The sequence below is a fragment of the Oreochromis niloticus genome, linkage group LG7 (assembly GCF_001858045.2).
Source record: "Oreochromis niloticus isolate F11D_XX linkage group LG7, O_niloticus_UMD_NMBU, whole genome shotgun sequence".
NCBI lineage: Eukaryota > Metazoa > Chordata > Actinopteri > Cichliformes > Cichlidae > Oreochromis > Oreochromis niloticus.
This window is the reverse complement of record NC_031972.2, coordinates 12,873,770-12,897,326: the sequence shown is the minus strand read 5'-3', so window position 1 is coordinate 12,897,326 and position 23,557 is coordinate 12,873,770. Positions and strand designations below refer to the sequence as shown.

The 23,557-nt window shown below is 40.2% G+C and overlaps 1 protein-coding gene across 2 annotated transcripts; it reads left to right on the top strand.

The window, feature by feature from the left end:
- The first annotated feature begins 452 nt into the window (after positions 1 to 452).
- On the top strand, positions 453 to 22,467 carry homer1 (homer scaffold protein 1). Of its 2 annotated transcripts, none has more exons than XM_025909247.1 (9): positions 453 to 978; positions 12,832 to 12,988; positions 14,859 to 14,990; positions 15,079 to 15,171; positions 18,122 to 18,264; positions 19,083 to 19,242; positions 19,342 to 19,452; positions 19,568 to 19,648; positions 20,900 to 22,467. In XM_025909247.1, the coding sequence occupies exons 1-9, from the start codon at positions 911 to 913 to the stop codon at positions 21,086 to 21,088; spliced, it is 1,134 nt and encodes a 377-aa protein (XP_025765032.1). In that variant the 5' UTR covers positions 453 to 910; the 3' UTR covers positions 21,089 to 22,467. The 2 variants fall into 2 exon arrangements, with proteins under 2 accessions (XP_025765032.1, XP_005463731.1); XM_005463674.4 differs by having other exon boundaries at positions 454 to 1,656.
- The last annotated feature ends 1,090 nt before the right edge of the window (positions 22,468 to 23,557 follow it).

Sequence of the window (23,557 nt, the reverse complement as noted above, 5' to 3'; positions counted from 1 at the left end):
TTAGGGTCTTTACCTTACAATATAAAGCATTTGGGTCGATGCTTGAGTCAGTAGTTGGGATTTGGTGCTATATAAATAAAACTGAACTGAACTTCAGCATGATTTCAAATCATGATCACAATGATCACATGATCATTTTGTCTGTGACAGGGTTGAAATCCAAATGGATTTTAGTGAGATTTAAATGCCTAATAATGACTATGACTTTGTGCCTGATGTGGGGAAAAGTCCACTATCTGATCAAAGTACAAAAAATGTGTTTTTTATACAAAAATATATTTTCTTTATTGTTACTGATATAATATCATAATACTCCGATGTTCTGAGTACCATTGCGTTATTGTTATTGTCCTCTTTTATTTACCGTCAGTTTATTTTACCCTCTACCGGATGTGAGGACATACATACTGCCAATTACGTCAAAACTGCAGGCGTTAACGTAGCGTGATGACGTCGTTGGTTAACGCTTCCCTCTGAGCAGAGGCGGCGGATGGAGCGGAGCTGATGAATGAGATGAGGGGCTAACAGAGGGCAGACGGGCTGATGATGAGAGAGGATGAACCAGCAGCTGAAGGAGCATCAGTGTCCTATTCTCCCACCATCTCAGATCCAGTTTTCGCGAAACAACGCAAACAAAATAAGACGGAGAAATCTGCTCGTTTGTGAATGAAGGAAAATTTTGTGGTGGACATCGACGTCGGTGAAGCTGTTTAGTTTTTTTCCTCTTGGAGGAGGGCAGGACGTGATGATAAAACCCGGAGTGTGCTCCAAGGGCTTTTTTGTGTTGTCTCCAAAAGCAGCGGAGATGAAGCCCCGTCTGGAAAGAAGATGTCTGTCACCACAGAGCGGCGTTAAATGTCTCACTTGCGGCGGTAAAACTCTTTAATATTTCTCCGATTTGAGGATTTTAATGGCACAGAGGACTTCAATCAAGAGCCAGCGACTTAAAGAGGGATTTATGAGTGTCGAAATTGAGGGGTGAATGTTTTTTTTTTTTATTTATCCCAACGTCTGCCATCCCTATTCAGATTATACACCAGCCAACGGAGCATTTATAGCAAGCTAACGTCACATTTAGAGACTATAGGGAGTTTTATTTGCTAAAACGGGTTAACATTTTTCTCCCTTTCGATCATTTCATTCTGAATTTAAAAGCGCAACACGACCCCTTCGAGTCTAATGTGGTTATAAATCACACCCTCCCTCTGCTGTCAGTTTTTTTCTTCTTTTTTTTAATAGCCCGAGTTGAGCTCCATAATCCTGCATTACTGTGGAGTTTGGTTGTGTTTTTTTTTTTTAGCTAACGGCGGCGGCTACTAGAGCCAGAGCAGCGCGCGCGTGTGTTGTCAGTCATCATCATGCGTGCACCGACACGTTCGCTCGGATGAAACCACCACCTAAGCCAAAAATATGATGCACCCAGAGGGCACAACAACACGCCGAGCCATGTCGGACTGAGAACAGCGAGAGTGGGGCTTCGCCGGGCTGTGAGCTCACACAAACAAGCAGAGAGCAGCTTTCAATTGAGAGGGAGAGCGGATAAAAAAAAAATAAAAAAAACCAAAGCTGCAGCTAGCCTGTCCGCACAGCTCTCAGGAGACCGCTGAGAGGATCATTTTCGACTCAACTTAGAGACCAGAATCCAGCTATAATGGGGTATGTAAAGTGGCGGTTCAGTGGAAGTTGTATTTCTCACTCCGCATGTCATGAGTGTGGCACACTTTGTTGTTGCAGATTTCAACACCCACAGCTGCCAGTCTGCTAGCTAGCCCCCCTTTGCTAACTAAATCAAGCACTTTTGCCATCCCTTCTCCTCTTACATAGAAAAAAAAAATACTATAATCCACTAGCCCATCATTATGTGAACCTAAAGTCTCCATACGCTGACATTTCAGCTTACAGAAGCCAATAAGGATGAGGCTGTGATGAAGTAAGCTACTGATGATAGGGAGAGCATATTTAATGTTTTGCCATGAGTAAATGTGAAAAGGAGGGGGGGCTCCATCACTTGGCTGTGGTGCTTGCATGTGGCTGAGCCTGCAGATGTGTGGTGATTCTCCTGATCAAGAGCGACCTAGTTCCCACTCCAGATGATGTAGCATGTGATTGGTTTGTTGTCATATTGTAGTTGGGAAGGAGGAGAAGGGGGTTGGTGAATCGCTTGCCTCCTCATCCTCTGTAATTCTCAAGGCCAATGGTTGTAATCCAGTCAACAATCAATTTCTGAGTCGGTCAAAAGAGAGTATGTCCAACAGTATGTGTTTACACGCTCTCAATTAGCAGTTCTCCCTGTTCTTGTCCTTTTTTTTGCAGTTGTTGATCTTAAAAAGGCTCAAACTTGATCAGTTCAAATGTCACTGGCATGTTTTTGTTTTTTCAGTGGAAACTGAAACATATCTGAAGTTGCAGCAGTGACACACCCCTACCACTGGAATTCAGTTGGGACTTTGTAGTAAACAATAGCAAGCATAGTACATCCAGCAAAAACACAATAAAATCCCCAAAATTACAATTACAAATAGAATGGATTAAAAAAATGTAAATATGTAAAACTTTTTATTTTTACTGGCTTAAAAATGGGTGAGCAGCTTCAGACAGTTATTCCCATACTGTTATTACAATGAGTCTGTGATATTGTAGAAGTCTGTGCAATTCATGTATTTTATTCTTAAGCGGGTAACCTCTTTGATGTATGCCAACTGAATGCTTTTAAATAAAAAAAAACATTTACATATGTTGATATTTTTAAGCCTTCGTGCTGATAACAGCTGGACCCTTTTGGGTGGACCTTTGTGCCTACATCCATCTGTCCCATTCCTTTGTAAAGTCACTGCTATTTTCAGGTAGAACTAAAATGATAGTTCAGTGGACAGGCAGGTGTTTTGATGAGCAATTAACCATCAAAGTGATTTGTTTGAGCAATTTTTTAAAAAGCGCTTTCTCAAATAGGAATATTTGACAGGTTTATGGGAAGATTAGTGTGTTTGGGGAAAAACAAGACGTCGTATGCAGAGCTACAGCAATAAATCAACTGATATTTGCTAATTTTATATGTAGTTGGCTCTGTTGGTGTATTTCCCAGATGATAAGGAACAAGAAATAGCCAAAATTTAATGTTTGTTTTTCACATTTATTCCTTTTTTTTTTTTTTTTTTTAAAGTGAAGGCAAATGGGTGTCTGAATGTTTTTAAATATTATTATAGGTCAGAATAATATGGGTCTTAAGCTGGCGCTGTGAGCTGTGGCTGATTAATGAAATGTTTTTGTATATAAATTGACATGCTCTCAGCTGCTGTTTTGTGATTTCAGTTGGGTTTCCTCAAGACAAGCCAGTCTTTCATGACTTCTTTCACTTCCTCTATGAGCTTGTGTTATTTTCAGTGTCAAAGAAGAGTCGTTACAGAAGGGCTCGGACTCTCTGAACTTCTTACATTCAGACAAAGAGAGCATCAGTGGAAAAGACACAGGACTTCATTATTGTCATGAGAAATAGTTTGAAAGTGTCAGCCCAGCCGAGTGTCCCACGCTCGCTCTCTCTCTTTTGTCGGCTGCTGAAAGACTAGAGGTCTGTGAGCGGCATATGGGCGTTTGGGACTGGAGGCTTCGCCTTGCCAGGCTCCTGCTGCTTCCCTCTGTGAGTGGGCTAACCCACAGGGATGCTGCGATCGGATTGGGCGAGAGAGCATGTAGGAAGGAGAGGGAGCGACGGAGTTGGAGGATGTTCACAGCTCATGACCACATGGGCAGTTGCCATGACAACGTAGCAGCTAAGTTAGTAATGCGGAGTTATTATTCCTGTGCATAGCAAACACGAACTGCAGCTGTTATTGCTTTCACTCAGTGGAGTTTTGGCTTGTAGTCAGATTTGTTTTCAATATTCGTCTTGATATAGTCCTTCATATATAGTATAGACAGGATAGGTAAAAAATGATTTACGATTTATAAAGAAGAAATAAATTAATCTTCTATAAAATTAGAGATGTAAATATAAAAGAAATTTCAAAGTTTAGCAGCGGATCAAATAATTTTTCCACTGTATACATCTCTTATATCTGTGAACCATGAGGCACAACTTTTACTCTGAAGACAAACCTCCAGTTTGCTTTTTCATGTTTCACGAAAGCTGAGAGAGTGTTAGCAGATAAGTCAAGTCTTCAATGCTTGCTATGAGAAACTACAGCAATCTGCTAATGACCAATGCAATTACCAAGAGGGTTTTCGTGCAGAGTCCTCTTTGCAACTGATTTTATGTAGCAGCAGCCAAATATAAACCAACCAGTTTGGAAATACGCTTTTTTCCCCCCCTTTGACCGGAGGGTGGCAGGTAGTCGCAGACCAGACTCTAGTGCTGTGTGATTGAGGCCCAATGTGCTCATTGGCTGATATCAGCCAGCAAACCAAACATCAGCCAACACCTTTGTTTGGGTTGTTAGGATTGGATAGTTTGTGATCAATTACCCGAATTGGTGATAGTTGTTGTTTTTGAGGGGAATGGAATTAATTTGCTTATTTAATAGTCTGTTGATTTTAAAAAAGAAAACTACCTTGGTAGATACTATATTGGTAAAACATAAGGACTAATAGGAGCTAGCCATGTTATGCACACTTTAGCAGCACTATTTTTTTCTTCACAAACCATGGCAGAGAGTAAATGTAAAGAAGTCTCCATCTAATGGATTAGTACCGAATAAACAATGTCAATTCATGAAGAAAATGAAAAAACTAGACCTAAAACTGAATGTGTGGTTGTGCACCCTGTTCATTTACTACCGTCTGTTATCCCCACCTGTTCATTCATTTCTTGGCTGCGGGTGAAGGCGCTCTGCATCCGATTGCTTTGTTTAGTTTCTTGCCAGTTTTATCAGTTTTAAAACCCAAATAATCTCAAACAGAAGATTAAATATTCTTTTTGCACAGCTGATTCTTGTGGACTTTTCCTTCTTACGCACATGCACACACACACACACACACACAGAGCATGCATGCGCACTCATTTGACTGGCGGTGGCTGCTCATAAAAACTTCACCCATCTGTAGTGGATTCCAAGCATTTTCTGATAATTATTTTAAGCCAGACTGGATTAATGAAATGGTAATATATAAATGGTTGCATGAAAATATACAAAATTTTAATGTTTTTTTTTTAATAATGACTCTTTTGCACTATTATTGCTGTAAACTTAGAGGATATTACACATACTATGTATTAGTGCAGAAACAATTGGCAAGAAAAAATGAAATTTGCTGGATTCAAGCTCTTAGATGTGAATAGTTCTGTTTGTTTGTTTGTTATATTCATAGATACTTTAATTATAGCCAGTGGTGAAGTTATTAAGATTAATCAGATTAGTTAACACTTCAAGTTAACGTTAGTTGCATCCCGATTCGAATATGTGACCGATTAAGGAAATTGTTTCGCATCAGTCCCCAGACGTCATTAAATGTGTGTTAATGTATCAACAAGCCTCAGTGTCCTGAGTGACTGTGACATGCCCTAATAGACTCATTGTCATTGGAAACTAATCTGAGCATTGTTTCGGTCACAGACAGTCCACATCGTTGTTTGCCACCATTAAAAACACCAGCGCACATGTGTGTCTTCTGCTGCTGTGAATGTTTCTGCTGATCTGACGTCATCTGCACTCAGATTCCCGTCAAAAGTACTTGTCATTGAGACTCGAATGCCTGAATAGGTTTCATTGTGAAAAGGGATTATGGGCTAACAATCGCCACGCTCTCATGGAGACACTCTGCACCGGGGTAGAGTTTGATCTAGGCCACACTGTCAGGCTAATGACCTGCACCCACTTCAAGCCCCTGAAAAGCCACGGCTAATTGAGACATTGACACAGTGACCAGCAATGCATTTTATTCGTGTTTAAGAATTAATCAAACGTTGATTATATATGGCTTTTAAATTCATTTTAGCTTTGCATTCAATTCATTTTCAGACTTAATAACTTTACCTTTCTTTTAAATTCTGAAGGGGATAAGACTGATAGAAGTTTAGCCTTTTAAGGTACAGTCAATCACTTTTTGAGGTTATCTAATAGAGAAAATAAAATTGTATGCATATAGATAGATAGATAGATAGACAGAATTGTGTAATTCCATCTTCCAACAAATTGATGCACTCTTATAAACTCTTATAGATGGACATTGCCATTCTACTTGTGGCATTTATGTATGTGGCTAGGAAGGGGTCCCCTTCACTAAAGAAGTAAAGACATGAAGGAAAGAGGCAACCAAAATGGTTTGGGGATTAAACGAGAGATTAAAATAAATAAAATAGTAAATAGTATTGGTACTGGAGCCTTTCCCAGATAGAAGTTACAAAGAGAGGGGGATTTTGAAAGTGATGCCAAAGTCACCTGCTTTCTGCTTGTCAGATAATTCAAGCTGACATCTTTGAGTTTGAAAAAGAGAAAAAGAGTCTGTTTTATGTGCTTGTTTTACTGCAGCCACGTTAGCTAGGATTATGCGCTTAAATTGGGAAGGGTTAAAAAAACAGAATTCATTTGATCTAGCGGTGAGATTCTTTACACTATGACTTTAAAACCAACCACAAAAGAGTTGAGATTGAACTGAATAATACCTTTATGTGCTCTAGTGGCAATAATTACCTTACCCATTTTTCTATTGGCTTATGGAACTATTTTAAAACCACCTGACTATATATTTGCCTTAAAATCATTAAAAGAAATTGGATAACATTTGTCAGATTACTCAATTCATTCAACTGAGTAGCTACTTACAAGTTAGATTAACAGAGTCCAAGGTATTACATGCAGCAGATAGTTTCAGGATATCTTTCTGTATTTTAGTTTAATACAGGGGAATGTCACTGATACAGTTTATCACCAGTGAATTATTTTGAAAGTGTGTAATTAGCATCCTGCTGGTACTAAACATTATCTGTGTTGGCAGCCACAGTGCTATTGCTTGCAGTGCAGCTGCAAATATTTGTGAGGGTTTTTCTTTTTGTTACACAGAGTATTGTTGTTATATGAAACTAGGGATGCACTGATCCAGCTTGATCCGTTTTATTTATCTTATTAATTTGCACTTGTCTCTACAACTCACATTGCCTTCCTCCTTGGTATATTAGCTGTGCACCAGTGTGCTGCAAACAACATGAGACTGAATTCATCTGTCAGGAACATCTGATCTTGGTTTTTGAGTCAGGATCGGAGCGATATCCAAACCAAATATTGCATCACCAGTTGAAACATTAGAAAGTCAGTCAGAGGTGATGTTAGCTTAATTGGCTTGCCTTGACATAGCTTAAAAAACCAGCTCACAATAGTTAAAACATTTCATGAGGCAGTTTGTGCTGTTCTAACTATCTTGTCTGAAACCTTGCTTGTTTTGCATAATATCTCATCGATAACATCTCCTGGTAGATATCAGGGTAGAGCTGCTGTAACCAAATCATGTCAGAGGAAGTCTTTATGGTGAACTCTGACTCGCACGTAACCTCCAAAGCAAAGAGTGCTGTTGCATTCAGTCTCTTCTAGAGCTTTACTTTCATCCAGTAAGCGCTTCTAATGAGTTTATGTCCTGTAGTGTATTTATATGGTTCTTTACTTCCAGCCTGCATGAGCTGATGAAGCCGGTGTGACTCCCATGTACACATCGTTACATCATTAACTGTGTCAGTGTTTAAATAAGCCTCTGCTCCGCTAACTTAATTAACACAGTGAGATGTGACAGGATATTCCCAGAGATGGGAACAATAGCTGGGCTCAGAGGAGTCATGGAACACTTAGCTGCCAGACAAGGAATCATATCTACTTTCCCTAAAAGCCTGGCAGATAGACATTTCAGAACCAGAACTGCATTAAAGAAGTCATGTTGAAATAAAGAGCTTGTTGTAGTACTGAGCTACACACAGAGTTACTAGCTGCAGTTAGATCTGTTGTCTAACTTGAGTTTTGACTGATTGTAACTAGACTAAAGCTGCAGTCCTCTCAGGACCATGTTTGTTTTCGTCTAGTAGCCCAGAGCGTGAAAGTCGATCTCTGTCATCCCTGACTTTATCCAGTACGCACTGGAAGTGATACCCATTTTGCATGTTGATATGACAATATCTGTGTCAGATACGGTAACCAAAGCGTTTATAGATGTCACTGTCAGCTTTACCCTTTGTTAGCTGTAGCAGCATCAGTTGGTCTGCAAGAAATGTCCCAGCAGTTATTGGTTTTATTTGAATGAAGTATCATACTGTATCTTGACATTCAAGGTAAAATGATGGAGTATTAAGGCCATATTAAGAAAAAAATATTGTTGATTGTTTCAAGAACATTTTAAGATTAGAGTTGAAAATCTATTTTGAGAAAAGTCGAGATTGTATTATATATAGACTCCAGAAAGTCTGGAATTGTGCTTTCACATTTAATGTTTGTTTACATGTATGTTGGTTTTTATTGTTATTTTTGCACTGTTGAGTACAATCTCCATCTTTATGTCTGTCCCTTAAATATTCTAAATATATCTGCTCTTTATTTCCTGTGGATTTCCATCATCACTGTGACCAGTTGCAACCAGAACAGTCAAAGCTTGTTTTTAATCCAAGACCCTGGGAGCTTTTCATCCATAGCAATGTTTGGAAGTCATCCAGCATCTGCTGATCTCTGTATGTTGGCACAGGTGCTTCCAGGTCACCTTAGGCTTCATTTGTTCACCTCATCTCAGTGTGCACCCTGCTGGTCAGGACCAGCCTGCACACACTTGCACATAAAAAATAACAATAATATAACACCATGTCAGTTTTCCGGTCAGAAGTCACTCTGGCTTGTCAGGTAGAGCTGTGGCTGCGATGGGTGCTGCTGGTGTGAAAGAGGCATTTAAAATGAAAGTGACAGCCAAACAGCAGCAATCAGCTCCACATCTGCACCTAACGAACAGATATGGAAGCATACCAAGATTCCTTCAGTATCTGGGCCCACATGATCGTGATAGTCCAATGATAAGCCCGTTTTTCTAACAAGTCTAATCCCTTCTATCTCAGACAAGTTGCTCAGCAGCTTCAGCAGCTTTTGCTTGCTGTAGAGCTTTGCTGCCGATGGGTCCTGAGGTCGTCCGATCATCCCTGTTCATGTAGAGATGTGTTTTTTTGTCTCTGTGTAGACTTTGCTGCATTGTTTACCTCCATTATTTAAGAAGAATTAACTTTTCTCTGCTTCTTTTGCTGCTTGAAAAAAAAAATGCTTAATTCCAGTCTGATTTTTATCCATGACACAGCCACACAAAAAGAGACCGTAGGATTCAGAAAGACAATAAAAGATGCCTCCCCAGTCAAGCGTAGTCATAGTTGTTGACTGTAAAAATCATTTTCTGGTCCCTGAGACTAAAATATATTTCATTTGTACAGGATAAACACATTTTTCATTATAATTTCTGTCTAAGTCTTTACTTAACATGCTGTTCACATTTTGTTGTTTTGTTGTTGTGCAAGTGCAAAATCAGTGTAAGTGAAGCATACCTCATAATGATACAGCTTAAAAGGGATTCATTTAAAAGAGAACTGCCTCAGGGGTTAGATACATGCAGTTAAAGGACCTGCTTTTATCTAATGTGAAATGCATGCTGGACCTAATCTTCTGTGTACATCTTAGTCCGTGTCCAAGGCCTCAACCAGTCATCAAAATCTCCATTTAGTCAAGCAAGCCTAAAAGTCTAGCTAGCTATCGCTTGTCTGGGTTGGTGTGTGGATAAGCACATATTGCTGTGCAGACCACAGAATAATTAAAGGGTTAAATGTAAGCTGGACTAAATTTTGCAAAGGGCAGGATTTGGCACACAGACTTTGATTGAAATATGACATGAAGGATGCCGTATTATGGCTTTCAAAGTTTCCACATTTGTCATTTTTTATTAACTCTTACAAAATCGTTGAAGGTCTTTCATTTTATGTGCTTTCTAGAATATTTTTGTACTGGCAGATGTCTTAATGATTTTGTCTACATCAGTTTGGGTCTGTGTCAGATTATCTTGATATATAATGCAACTGATATCACAATCAAATGCCCATGCATTCCCCTGTTCCAGTTACATTAATGTAATTTAAATCCCTACATTGTGGCTGATTGCATAAGTTGTAGTATGTTCACCTTTGCAGGTAGACACACTTACGCACTTGCTCTCAGTGTGAATGGCTACTGGCTTTTTTTCTTCTTCCACTGTTCAGCATCTGCTAGTTCAACAACAGAGTAGGTCTGTGAATTATGGATGTGCAGGGATGAGAAATGGTGTCTTCTGATTCATTATGTTGTTTGAGACTTCCTTTCCATGGCAGTACAGGACACAGTTGGATATTTCTGTTTACATTTATGCTTTAGCTTTGGCAGTGCTGGTAGGTTGATGCACCACTTTAGTCACTGCAGCTGGGTGGACCACTAGAGAAAAACATTGTTTAAAAATCGTTGTTTAGGATTATCCAGTGAGATATCTCAATATCTACCAGATGGATACAAAATGTCTCTGTAGACGGATAAAATTTGGAACAGACATTTATGCCCCTTTTTGAATGGGGTTGCATTAACTTGTGAACACACTGGGGCCTGAGCTCCACATGTGGCTTAACCTTTTATCCGGATGAGCAGTCCATAGTAATGGAGACAAATATGGGATTTCCTGCTACAGCTCGTAAACAGTTCCGAATGAAATAAAGAAATTACACCACAAGACCTGTGATATGACACAAGCAGCAGGGGATAAAAAGTCACAATTGATGTCCTGCCAGTTGGTCCATGGAGGTAAAACCACCTCTTTATTATCTTAGAAATTCAGCTGATTAATATTCATAGTGAATATTCTGTAATCAAATACCTTTTTTAAAAAAAATAAAAATCTGTGTTCGCAATCTTTCTCCCACATTGTTGACAGTGTTTTCTGACTAATATACCAGGTGAGCAGAAAAGCCAACATATTTAAAATAGTCTTTTTTGTTCTTTTGTCTTTGGTGTGCTGCTGTTTGCTCTGAATATTAGGGGATAATGGATGAAAGCTCATTATCACAGTGGACAAAGGATGCTACAGTTGATCTGAAACAGACACCTGGTTGACTTTGAATTTCTTTTGTCTTTATAGTTTTCTGTTCAGTTTCTCTTGTTTTCAAATTTGCCCTTTTCAGCTTTATATCACCCTTAACTTTATTTTTTATGATGGTTTATGCAGTATTAGGCTGTGACCTTTTGGGAAGCGAGTGAAAGAATGAGTTGTCAGAAATTAGCTTCCTCTAAAGGGTCTGTGTGCTCTCCCATAGAGGCAGAGTGAGGAGCTCCATCATTCAGGAGGGACTCCTTTCAGTCCATAAGAGTACACAACCAATATGGGTGTCAGATATTTTTCATGGCTTTCTGACTGTTTTTTCCTGATCTAGGGCCCTTTGGGAGAAAAGTAAACTAGGATTTTCGTCACCTTTTAAGGAGTAAATACAAACCCGATCAAAAATTTAAGATCACTCAAAAAATGGAAAAAAATCACATTTTGCAACTTTAACTTTTTGAATGTGGTCGGGTTGTTGAACTGCATAAGCAGGATCTCTTGCAGTGCACCATCGCTGCTGGGGTGGAACGCAGTAAGACAGTCATTTGGAATTTCTTAAATGATCCTGAGGGTTATGGAACAAAAAAGTCAAGTGGAAGACCCAAAAAAAACGTCACCAGCACTGAGCTGGAGGATCCAATTGACTGTCCGTCAAGACAATGGACGATCCTCGACCTAAATTAAGGCTGTTACTGGTGCCGACTGCAGGCCCATAACCATCAGACAGCTTCTGAGATCGAAGGGCTTCAAAAACAAAAAATGTCTTCAAAGGCCTCGTCTCCTTGAACGCTGCAGAACTGACCGCTTGGACTTTGCAAGAGAGCACCAAATGTAGGACATTGAAAGGTGGAAGAAAGCTTTATTCTCTGATGAGAAAAAAATATAACCTTGATGGTCCTGATGGATTCCAACGTTACTGACATGACAAGCAGATCCAACCTGAGATGTTTTCTACCGCGCCACAGTAGAGGGGTGCCATAATGGTCTGTGGCACTTTTTCCTTCAGTAGAACAATGGAGCTTCAGGAGGTGCAGGAGCGTCGAACAGCCGCTGGCTATGTCCAGACGTTGCAGAGAGCATCCCTCATGACTAAGGGTCCTCGCCTGTGTGGTGACGAGTGGGTTTTTCAACGGGACAACGCCACAGTACACAATGCCTGCAGGACAAGGGACTTCTTCCAGGAGAATAACATCACTCTTTTGGATGATCCTGCATGTTCCTCTGATGTAAATCCAAGTGAGAACCTTTGGTGATGGATGGCAAGGGACGTTTACAAAAATGGACAACAGTTCCACACAGTAGATGCCCTACGTGCTGCCGTCTTCACCACTTGGAGAAATGTTCCCACTCACATCATGGAAACGCTTTCATCAAGCATGCCACAATGAATTTTGAGGGATCAACAATAAAGATGGAGCTACTCATTACATGTTCATGTTTGGAACTTTGATTTCTGTTTTGTGGGAGTGTACAGGTTTTTTTTGGAGGTGTGGTCCTAAACCTTTGATCAGCTGTTTCAGTTTAAGCGTTGTTTTCAATAAATCGCATGCTCAAAAAATGTTTTGTCTCAGTCCCATTTCATCTTGTTGCATATTGAAGCTCGGAACTTGGAACCTTGTTAAGATCTAAACGTGCAAAATCTGATTTATTTTTTTTTGCCTTTTTTCAAGTGGTGTTAAACTTTTGATCGGGACTGTATTTCTCTTGTTTTTCCTCTTCCAAACTGCTGTTTAATCGGAAACTTTCAAACATCCTCATCTGTTTCTTCCTCTCTCTGCGCAGAGAGCAGCCCATCTTCAGTACGCGGGCCCACGTCTTCCAGATCGACCCGAACACCAAGAAGAACTGGGTTCCCACGAGTAAACATGCTGTCACAGTGTCGTATTTCTTCGATAGCACCAGGAATGTATATCGAATCATCAGTCTGGACGGATCCAAGGTGCGTACAAGTAAAGCCAGTTCTTAACCCTACCTGGTACAGGATTGCAGTTTTAACCTATGTTTACATGTTTATCTACATCCTTTTGATTTCATCAAACTTCTTTTACGTGCTTTGCTATAGTAACATTACTTGTTCAGCTATCAAATAATTAAGTATTTTTATCTTAGAAATACTTTCTCCACCACACATTCCACCTCCCAAGAATAACTTTTTGGATTTCAGCAAAGTGGAAGTAAAGCACTCTTCCGCAGCGTGTCTTTTGTCCCGTCTCCCCTCCCCTCCCCTCACCCTCAACCAGTCAGTGAAGATGGCCTTCCCTGAGGCTTGCCCTGCTGGAGGTTTCATCCTGTTGAAAGGGAGTTTTTCCTTCTCACCGGTCAAGTGCTTACTTATACAGGGCAATTTGATTATTGGGGCTTTCTCTGTATTACTTTGCATGTCTTTACATTACAGTGTAAATCACCTTAAGGCGATTGGTGTTGTTTTTGAGGCTATGTAAATAAAACTGAATTGAATTAAAGTTTTAATTGTATATAAATATATTCATATAAATAATTGGAAACACTGGTTTTCCATCAGTGCATATTCTTTGTCACTCCTGTGCCTCAGTCTGGCCTCTCTCCTAGAGCAGTGAAGTTGAACTCATGCCCGTCATATCTATGTGGCAGTGATTATTTTAGTCTTGAGAGAGGTGCAGGGGTGGAGTTAGCATAGTTATGCAAGAGTCTCTATGGGTGACTAGCGGTGCTGTTGTTGAACCAGCAAGTTAGCTGTGCTGTGCTGGAAATAGCAGCAGTCGGGTGGGCTGGTGCCTGGAGGACATTATTATCCAGACAACAAGAAGGATTCTCAGCAGAGACACACAATGACTGGTGTTACTTGCAAAGTTCCAGAGGGAGCAAACTTTTGACATGTTTGACATGTTAGTATGCCCATGGATCCTAGAAATACACAAAAAGTGGTTATAACCTGTTTGTTAATAATAAGAGTTTTCAAAACTTTATGGTGAGTTCATCCATTTTTTGGCTTCTTGGCTGCACATTTACTATTTTGGTTTACTCATTTCAGCAGCAGAAGCAGGCAGATGTTTTCAACAACAGGAAAAAAAACCCCTCTCCTACATGCAACCTGCTCCAGCTGCTAGCTGCTGAGCTTTTAACAGCTCAACATACACACTCATGATTACTTATAATGTTTCTCCCTCACTGCTGCTGACTGTGTAAATAAGCAACTGTTTGGAGGATCAATTAAAAAGTTGATTTTATGTCAGTAGTTTCTGCTGCCCCCAAGTGGTTCATGAAATTGATATCACAAACTAAAAACATAGCCACTTGCAAATTGTTGACATTTGTCTACCCGCTGTGTTCAGTTGCTTATTTTGAAAACCATGAATGTTTGTTTCTGCTCTTCCCTTCTGTTAACTTTCTTATAGCCTGTCAAATTTTGGAAACCACTGTTCTGTGTTACTGTAAGTGTATAACTAATGAGAAAGATACATATGTATTTGATAAATCAGCAGTTTTTTCTACCAGGTCAGACTTTTTTTTGGAGGTTTCATGGAGCTTCTGCCCCATGTTGGTCAGCCAATCCACACTGCGCCAGACCCCTCCTGCTGTGGTGGGCTCATGTCACTCTTTTGGTCTATGTGCGGCCATCCCCGACCACCAGGCTTGTGCACTTGGATCAGTTTATTGACAGTCTGATGGAGTCATTTCCTACTGCATAAAGCTCAAGAAAAGCAAGCATGCTGATCTTGAACTGACAGTGATTTTTTTTGCTTTAGCTCTAAACTCTATTTGGCTTGAATAAACTGTTCATGTGTACATTTGATCAGGACGTTCTGTCATGTGCATTTTGTCCCCAACAGGCCATTATCAATAGCACCATCACCCCCAACATGACGTTCACCAAGACATCGCAGAAGTTTGGCCAGTGGGCGGACAGCCGAGCCAACACCGTCTATGGCCTCGGCTTCTCATCAGAGAGCCACCTGGTTAAGGTGAGAAACTGCAGATGCCCTACAGAAACCAAAGGTCGCTGCTCAGTTGCCAGCCGTGCTGTAGTATCAGTTGCTTCTGTTACTTCAGTTTGCAGAGAAGTTTGCAGAGTTCAAGGAGGCGGCACGGTTAGCGAAGGAGAAGTCTCAGGAGAAGATGGAGCTCACCAGCACGCCCTCTCAGGTAACAGACACTAAAAACACTACCACTGCCTCAGACCTAGTACCACCACCACAGGTGATGCAGAAGTGCTGACAACTTGTTGTAATACAAACCCAATTCCAAACTGTTGAGACACTGTGCAAAGTGTAAAAACACAATCCAAGAATTTGCAAATCTTATAATCCCATAGTTATATAACATGAATATTTAAACTGAATATATGTATATATGTATGTATGTATATATATATGTATATATATATATATATATGTATATGTATATGTATATAAAAAATATGCAATTTAAAAAGAAATACTGGCTCATGTTCATTTTTGACAAACACATCTCAAAGAAGTTGGAACAGGGCCGTGTTTGTCACTATGTAGCATCTTCTCTTCTGTTAACGACAGTTTGTAACCATCTGGGAACTGAAATATTAGACAATATCGACAAAGCTCACACGAGTAAATACAAACTGCAGTTTTTAAATGATGATTTTATTTACCAAGAGAAAAAAAGGTATCCAAACCTACTTGCCCCCTCAATGTAATAACTTGTTGTGCCACTCCTGGCAGCAATAACTGGCAATGAGTCTTTCATGTGACTGTGGAGGAATTTTAGCCCACTCTTCTTTGAAACATTGTATTAATGTAGCTCCATTGGTTTTTGTTTTTCTTCTTAGTCTGTTGAGGGTCATGCCAAAGCATTTTAATCAGATTTAAATTTGGATTTTGAGCTGGATACCGAAGGAAAACCTTCATTTGAGGTGGACTTGCTGGTGTGTTTCAGATTATTGTCCCGCTGCAAAAACCAAAGTGATCTTGATGGCTGAAAATTCTCCTTCATGATTTTCTTAGTAGACATTAGAAATCGTTGTTCCGTCATTTTTGGCAAGTGTCCCAGGTCCTAAAGCAGCAAAAAAGCCCCAGACCATCACACTACCACCACCATGTTTGACTGTTAGTATGATCTTTTTATGAAATGTTGTGTGAGTTTTACACCAGATGTAATGGGACTCAAACCTACCATCAAGTTAAACTTTTGTCTCATCAGTCCACAGAATATTTTCCCAAAAGTTCCCAAGAAGTTTGTTGCAAATGTGAGATGAGCCCTTGTGTTCTTTTGGTCTGCAATGGAACTCTCCCATGGATCCCATTATTGTCCACTGATGAATACTGACCTAAACTGAGGCAAGTGAGGCCTGCAGATTTTTAGATGTTGTTCTCCTGGATGAGTCGGATTCAGTGTAATTTTGGTAGGCTGGTCACTCCTGGGAAGGTTCGTGAATCATGGCTCTCAGCGTGGTTAGATGGGGTCTGAAAGCCTGAGTTTCTTTAGATTGTGGCGTGATGTGTTTCTTTTTGAGATCTTTAAACCTACTTTACTTTGTCAGACAGGCAAGTTTGTGAATACAATAACTCAAGAATGAAACGACGCAGGGGTTTCAAATTTGATATCCCAGGTACATCTCCTAAAATTCTCGGATGAGTTCGAATCTCAGTGACCTCGGTTTCAAGGTCAGAGGTTAAGTTGTCTAAACATCTTGTGAATGGATAACTTAAGAAGGAAGTCACCTAGGGTTTTGAAATTGATACCGTAGGTGTATCTACTATGAGGCTGAGGCTTACCGCTGGCTAGTGCCAGTATTTTGGGTAAATTGATGAACCTCTGTCCACCTTTAGTTACAGCTTTACTGAGAATGGCCTCTCTAAGATGCTCTTTTTTTACTCAGTCACGTTACTGTTACTAGTAAACTTAATTTGTTACAACATGTTCCTCCAGCTGTTTCTTTTGAGTACCCTTAATTTTTGCAGTAGTTTTTGTGCCCATCACAACTTTTTTTGAGATGTGTTGTCGAAGTCAAAATGAGCTTATTTTTTCTTTAGATGGTACATTTTAATACAATCTATCACACTTTTTCAGATACTTGTAAGCCAGGCACTTTATTTGTTCCCAGATTTCAGACTCAAGCCCTCTACCAGGGCCTACACTATTAGAAACTGTCCTACACCTGATCCTGATCACCGTGCTTTGCAATAAAATGTTAAACTCGACACGTACCTCTTCATCCAAACTCAAAACACTATGGGAAGAAGACTTAGACTTAGCTGCAGCTAAATGATCTGTTTCTGCTAAAGACTGCTGTTTTAAAATATATATCCCTAATATAGTCACCTGTGTGAGCTGTGAGCACAGAGCCACGCCCATCTACTGTTTAAACCTGCTTAAAAGGGGCAGCCAATCAGAAGATAGTTGACTAAAAGGGTGCAAAAACACCTTTTTTTTTGACACAGGGTGAACTTAGGGGCTGCACAAAGGGTCTGTATAAGACAAGATGATTAAGTATTATTGTGAATCATGCAAAGCTATCAATTCTTAGGTATCTCTATGAGGTGAATGAGAAGTTTCTTTCTTGAGATATTACACATTGCATTTGCTAATATTTAAATGCTACCATTCTACTTGGAGAGCCCTAACTGTGGAAATCGCTGCTGTGTTTGCTGTGTTTTGCTTTTTCGTGTTGTTCTCGGCATCATGCCCACGTTATGCTGCTGTAGCCACTACGCTAACACCTTGTGTGGCCTGTTTTGCCTCCTTTTGCTCTCCCAAACTATTCGTCCTCAGGGTGGCACCGTAAAAAGGAATGTGTTGTCAGTCAACAAACCTGTTATAAAGAAGGTAAAGACAAATGGAAGAAAAATTACTTTCCTGTCTCAGATCTGACGGCACCTTTTCCGAGTCTTCCCCGAGTGTTGACACAAACTGGCGTCTTTGTATTCCCCTTCCTTTTTCCATCACCTTCCACCCCCTAAGCTAAGCTAAGCTAACTTGCCCTAGCTTCTTATTTAGCTTATAGATGTGTGTGGTGTCAGTCTTTTAGTCTTAACTCTCAGCTTCAATTTCTCAAAGTGTTGAGTTGACTTTTTGTTTTGTTTTGTTTTTTTTCACGTTCACAAACGTGCCAAATCAGGAGTCAGCCCCAGGTGATCTGCAGTCACCTTTGACCTCAGAGAGCATCAACGGTACAGACAATGACAGAGTTACGCCAGATACACCTCAGCACCCCGAAGCCAGAGCAGAGCCTTCCCAGAATGCACTGCCCTTCTCACACAGGTAAACCAAAGCTCACTGGATCGCAGAAACAGTCGCAGTTCTTGTTTAGTAACGTGTAATATCACTTTTCAGCACTTTATTTTAAGTTCAAACTAAAGTCACTTTAATCCAGCTGTCAAGTAGTTAAAAAACTTCATCAGGCATGTAATGGTTACACAGAAAAGTCATCACCAGCTGGGTCTTCATTCATATTAAACAGTCTGGAAGCCTGAAACAAAGAATTATTCATGGTGGTCAGCTCTAGGGGGCACCGAGAGACAAATTCTGTTGGTTTTGTGGGGCACCTTTTTTCACAACACACACACTTGATTGGCAAGATTTATTCTTTATTTTTGAAGCCTCTGTGTAAATGAAAGAAGATGAATTTTGATGGTAACCAAACAGAATCAGCTGTCAAATAATTTTTATTTTTTTTTTACATTTAGCTGTTTTTGCCTGAAATTCCCACATGATCAGCATCTTTGCTCATCCCACCGGAGCATTCCACAGATGCCTTGTTAATTCACATTATGGTCACAGTAAGCTGAGAAATACTGCACTTGTACAGCAGCGCACAGTCGAGGTTAATATGGAAAATCTGTTTCCTGATCCAGCCTTTGATTGGCTCTTTGGGACGGGACGAGACAGCCACCATCTTTTCTCTCATAGATTTCTTTTTAGAATAACACGAAGCTAAAAATAAGCATACATGTATACACCTCATGTACAGCAATAATTACAACAAATGCTGCTGAATGTCACTGTGGGCTTAAGAAAATTCTGAAGGGCGTTTATCACCCTTTTCCGGTTATTCCCTTTGCTGCTTTGTCCATTTTCAGTTCATCCAGCATTAATAAGCACTGGGAGGCAGAGCTTGCGGCGCTGAAGGGGAACAATGCCAAACTGACGGCGGCTCTTCTTGAATCTACAGCCAACGTCAAACAGTGGAAGCAGCAGCTGGCAGCCTATCAGGAAGAAGCTGAGAGGCTACACAAACGGGTATCACTCTGTCCCTGCACACAGGAAAGTACTCACTGCGTGATCCCATTTTACCACGTCTGAATGCTTTTTCTTTTTCTTTTCCTTTTTGGATTGCAGGTGACAGAGCTGGAGTGCGTGAGCGGCCAAACGACAGGGATTAAATCTCAAAAGACTGAACTCAACCGAACAATAGAAGAGCTGGAGTTGGCTTTGAAGGCTAAAGAGGAGGTACAACGAGTGCTTGTCCATCCTACTGGGTTGAAGTCGTGGATTTTGCATGCCCGGACTTTGATTGGTGCTTTTACCATCTGTTCTGAGCTGTTCACTCTGATCATGCTTGCAGGAGTTGGAGAGACTTAAAGCAGAGGTGGAGAGTGCCAATGAGTTTAGGTCTCAAAGAGATTCCCTCACACAGATGCTACAGGTGAGTATTGCTCAATGATCATGTGTTGCATAAAGATTGATGGAGTCTGTATAGTGAGTAAAAATAGAAAGAGGAAAAAAAGGACTTCATCTATGACCACCCCCAAGTCCAGGAAGTGGTGCCAGATTAGTTGCAGAGTTGCCTTTTCCTCATAATAACATCAACAAATATAATAAAATCAATCAATTTGTGCATTATATTAATTTTTGTAAAAACTGCTGGGAGACATGTTAATGGGAGGGTACCACACAGTGAGACATGTTAATAAAACAGTTACAAATATGGTTTTGTCTTTGGAAACCAGGTGAGGGGCAGCCAATCAGAACAGACAAGTGAACTTTTAAAGAAGGAGGAGCTTGTTTCAGACTTTATATTTATATATAATATATATATATATATATAAATATTTCAAATATTCACCATATATGTAAAACATGGATTGTGGACCAGTATTTCGACGTCTTTTGGCGGTTGCTATCTTTTTACAAAACTGTATCTTTTAACCAACCCAGAAATCCCAAAAACTGCAGTTCCTCCATTGGCCACTTAGGTCAGTCCCCATAAAGTATCATGGCTAACTTAACAGCATTAGAAAGAATAATTATAGGCTGGTAGAGATAGAAAGATTTTGCAGTGCATCCAGATGGATGTTGGAGTTAGGGGTGTGGCCACAGTGATTGACAGGTTTCCTGATACAGGCAGTTGCAGCTCTACGTCTGCAAGCCCCTTGGCTATATGTGTGGTGGTGTTGTCTTTTGGAGCCGCTTAATGGCATTATCTGGCCACAAGTGATAATGCCATTACCTGTTTAGTGTTACAGCCTTACTGTGTATGATTCTGGATACTGTAGCTCCTCTGAAAAAGAAAGCCTCTAATCAGAAGTACTCCAGCCCATGTCACAAACATGTGACTTAAAGCAGATAACTCGAAAGTTTGTTGCTCTATAAAACGGGCCTCTGTAAAGCTAGAACGTCTTATTATTCCTCACTGACTGAAGGAAATAAGAACAACCCTGGGTTTCTCTTCAGCACTGTAGCGATGTATTCCTTTAACCTTAATGACTTCATGAATGTCTTCACAAATGAAATTTTAACCATTGGAGAAAACAATTATTTCTAGCCACCCAGAAAAAATGTGAATGGGTCACGAAGGCTTCATAAAGAGCTTGTTTAAGCTAAACAATGATAAATTACAAATATGAAGCTAAAAATGTGCGTTTTTAAAAAAAACGTTGTGTGTTGTTTCTATCAGGAGACGGAGTTGAGAAACCAGACGCTGGAGGCCCAGCTGAGTGATCTGGAGCACCGTCTGGAGAGCAGCCAGCTGGAGCGGGAAGCCTTTCGCAAAAGCCTGCGCTCCCTGCTGGAGCTGCTGGACAGTAAAATCTTTGAGCTGAACGAGCTGCGGGACGCACTGGCCAAGCTGCTGGAGGGCAGCTAGACGGAGAGAGACGAAGACTGTGCCACCACCTCCAACCACCTCCACCAACACAGCAGCCAGCGCCGAGAATTTTACCGCATGTCGGCACTCACCTGCTCACTGACAACTTGAATTCTCTTTTTTTGTTTTTTTCCTCCCACACGCGTGTAAAAGTTTACACACAACTTTATACTTTAACACACATCCACGCTCAGATCGTTTACAAACCGCCATGTGAAGCCTTCCCCTCCGCTCCACTCTGGAAAAATCCACAGAAGCGTTTTTTTGGTTTGCTTTCCTCGCTCTACAAAAACATTAAAGGCGAAATTCGCTTTTTCTTTTAAACGTTGCTTTGGTGCGTTCAAATGCAGTCACTCAGAGTCTGTGATTGTTCTTGTTTTCTTTTCTCTTTTTTTCTTTTTTTCCTCTTTCCGACTTTTTTCCAGGCACAAATCTTTATTAAACCCACGTCACCATCAGCCAAATCAACTCTGAGATCCATTCGGTTATTTGTTGCGTGGACTCGACGCGAAGAGGATCCGGAGGACGTCTAATATTGTCTAATATTCTTCTGAAATATATGAGCAATACAAAAGGGCAGCACCAGAGGGTTTAAAAAAAACATTTTCCACTCTCACTTTCAGGTAATTTTACTCCTCTCGGATACGTTTAAGACATCGAGGTGGGATTTTACTCAAACGTCTTTTCTTTCTTTCTATACGCTTTTTTTAAGGATATAACAGATTCATAGTGCACTTGTTCATGTGTGTGTGAGTGAGTCAGATGTTTCGTTTCCCCTCTTTGTTTCTGTTGCAACATGAAGTGCAATGATTGAATCCTTTTTTTTGTTAATTTATTACTGAAATTCGTGATGATGATGATTATTATTATGATGGAAGTTGTACAAAATCAAAGTATCTTTAGTTACATCTCATTTTCACTTAATCTGTTTTTCATCATGTGGTACGTGAGCGTCAAGATGTTGAAACCTGGCAATATTTTTGAGCTGTTTATCAAAGGAAAAAGGAAAATGCGGCGGGTTGATTGCAGTTTTTGTTTTCTTTTGCCAAATAATGTTTTCCTGTACAGATCTGAATTTTTGCTGATGTTGCCTTTGGTACAGACATGCATCAATGGTAGCTAAGTAGCAGTACTTTTTATTTGGTGGGATTTACTATTGCCAAAAACGAGAGGAATATGATTCAGCGTGTACACCTGAAGAACACTATTTAAGGGCTTGTTGATAGCGCGGGTACATTCGGGACACTTGGATGGATTTTTGTGCTGTAAAGGGAAAAAAAAAAAGCATTTGAATAAGACTTTGAAATACTGATTAAACCACATGCTTACAGACACAAATTGTAATTTTGAGTTTTTAATAAAAGAAAACCAAATGAAAACGCTGCAGTTGTGTTTTAATGAGTGTACTGCACAGTAAACCAGCCGTGCTGTCATGAACCAGGTTTAAACAAACCTGACTGGTTCAGTTTTAACTTGAGTCATATTTCAAAGCTTGTTCTTTGGACTAATTAAGTACCAGCATCCCATCACTTTTCCAGGCATTCAGCGAATCAACCTGAACCATTTAAATCCATGAATGTTTTTGTTTTTGCATCTCAACTAGCAGGAAACGTTCCCACAATGTTCTAATGGTGTTTTGAATGGACCTGTCAAACTGAAGGACTCATCTGTTTTGGTTAGCTTGGGACCCTGGAGTTTCGCTCCCCTCACCTTCAACCAGTCGAGGCAGATGGTTACCCCTCCCTGAGCGTAGTTCTGCTGGATTCTTCCTGTTAAATGCAAGCTTTTCCTTCCCACTGTCACCAAGGGCTTGTTCGTAGGAGGTCGTCTGATTGCTGGGGTTTCCTCTGTATTATTGTAGGGTCATATAAAGCACCTTGAGACTAATTATGTTGTGATTAGGTGTTATATGACAAAAACTATTTGAAATAAGGTCTGGGAAGAGTTCATTGAGTTCACTGACAAAGAATTTTGGTCAGGTTTAAAGCAATTCTGGCAAACTAATGCATCTCAGGAGGAAGCAGTACCCACACTGTACAGTGGGGATGGAGTGCTGGTGATTTAGCTATGCTGTGGAAAGAATAGTTTGAGGATCTCCTCAAGCCTCGAAGAAGAAGCAGAGTCTGGGGATGATGGGGAACAGCTCCCTCAGCAGTGTCTACTCTGGATTAGCAGACTGGGTTGGTGGGTCCCCTCTGTAAGAAAGGGGAGCTATTAAAACTATTAAAAACACAGACGTGTTGTTTAATTGTCTGTCTGTGGGAATAAACCTGAAAACAAGGATTCTCAGGAAGGTGAATAAAAATATGATTTTTGGATTCTGTCAATGGATTATGGACTTTTTTTTAATGGATCTTAGAAGCTGTTTCATTGGAATGCGTGTCCATTAAGAAGGTAATTATACATTACGGCCCTTTTTAGAATCATATTGATTATATTAGTCGATCATAATTGGTTACGATCGCCTGA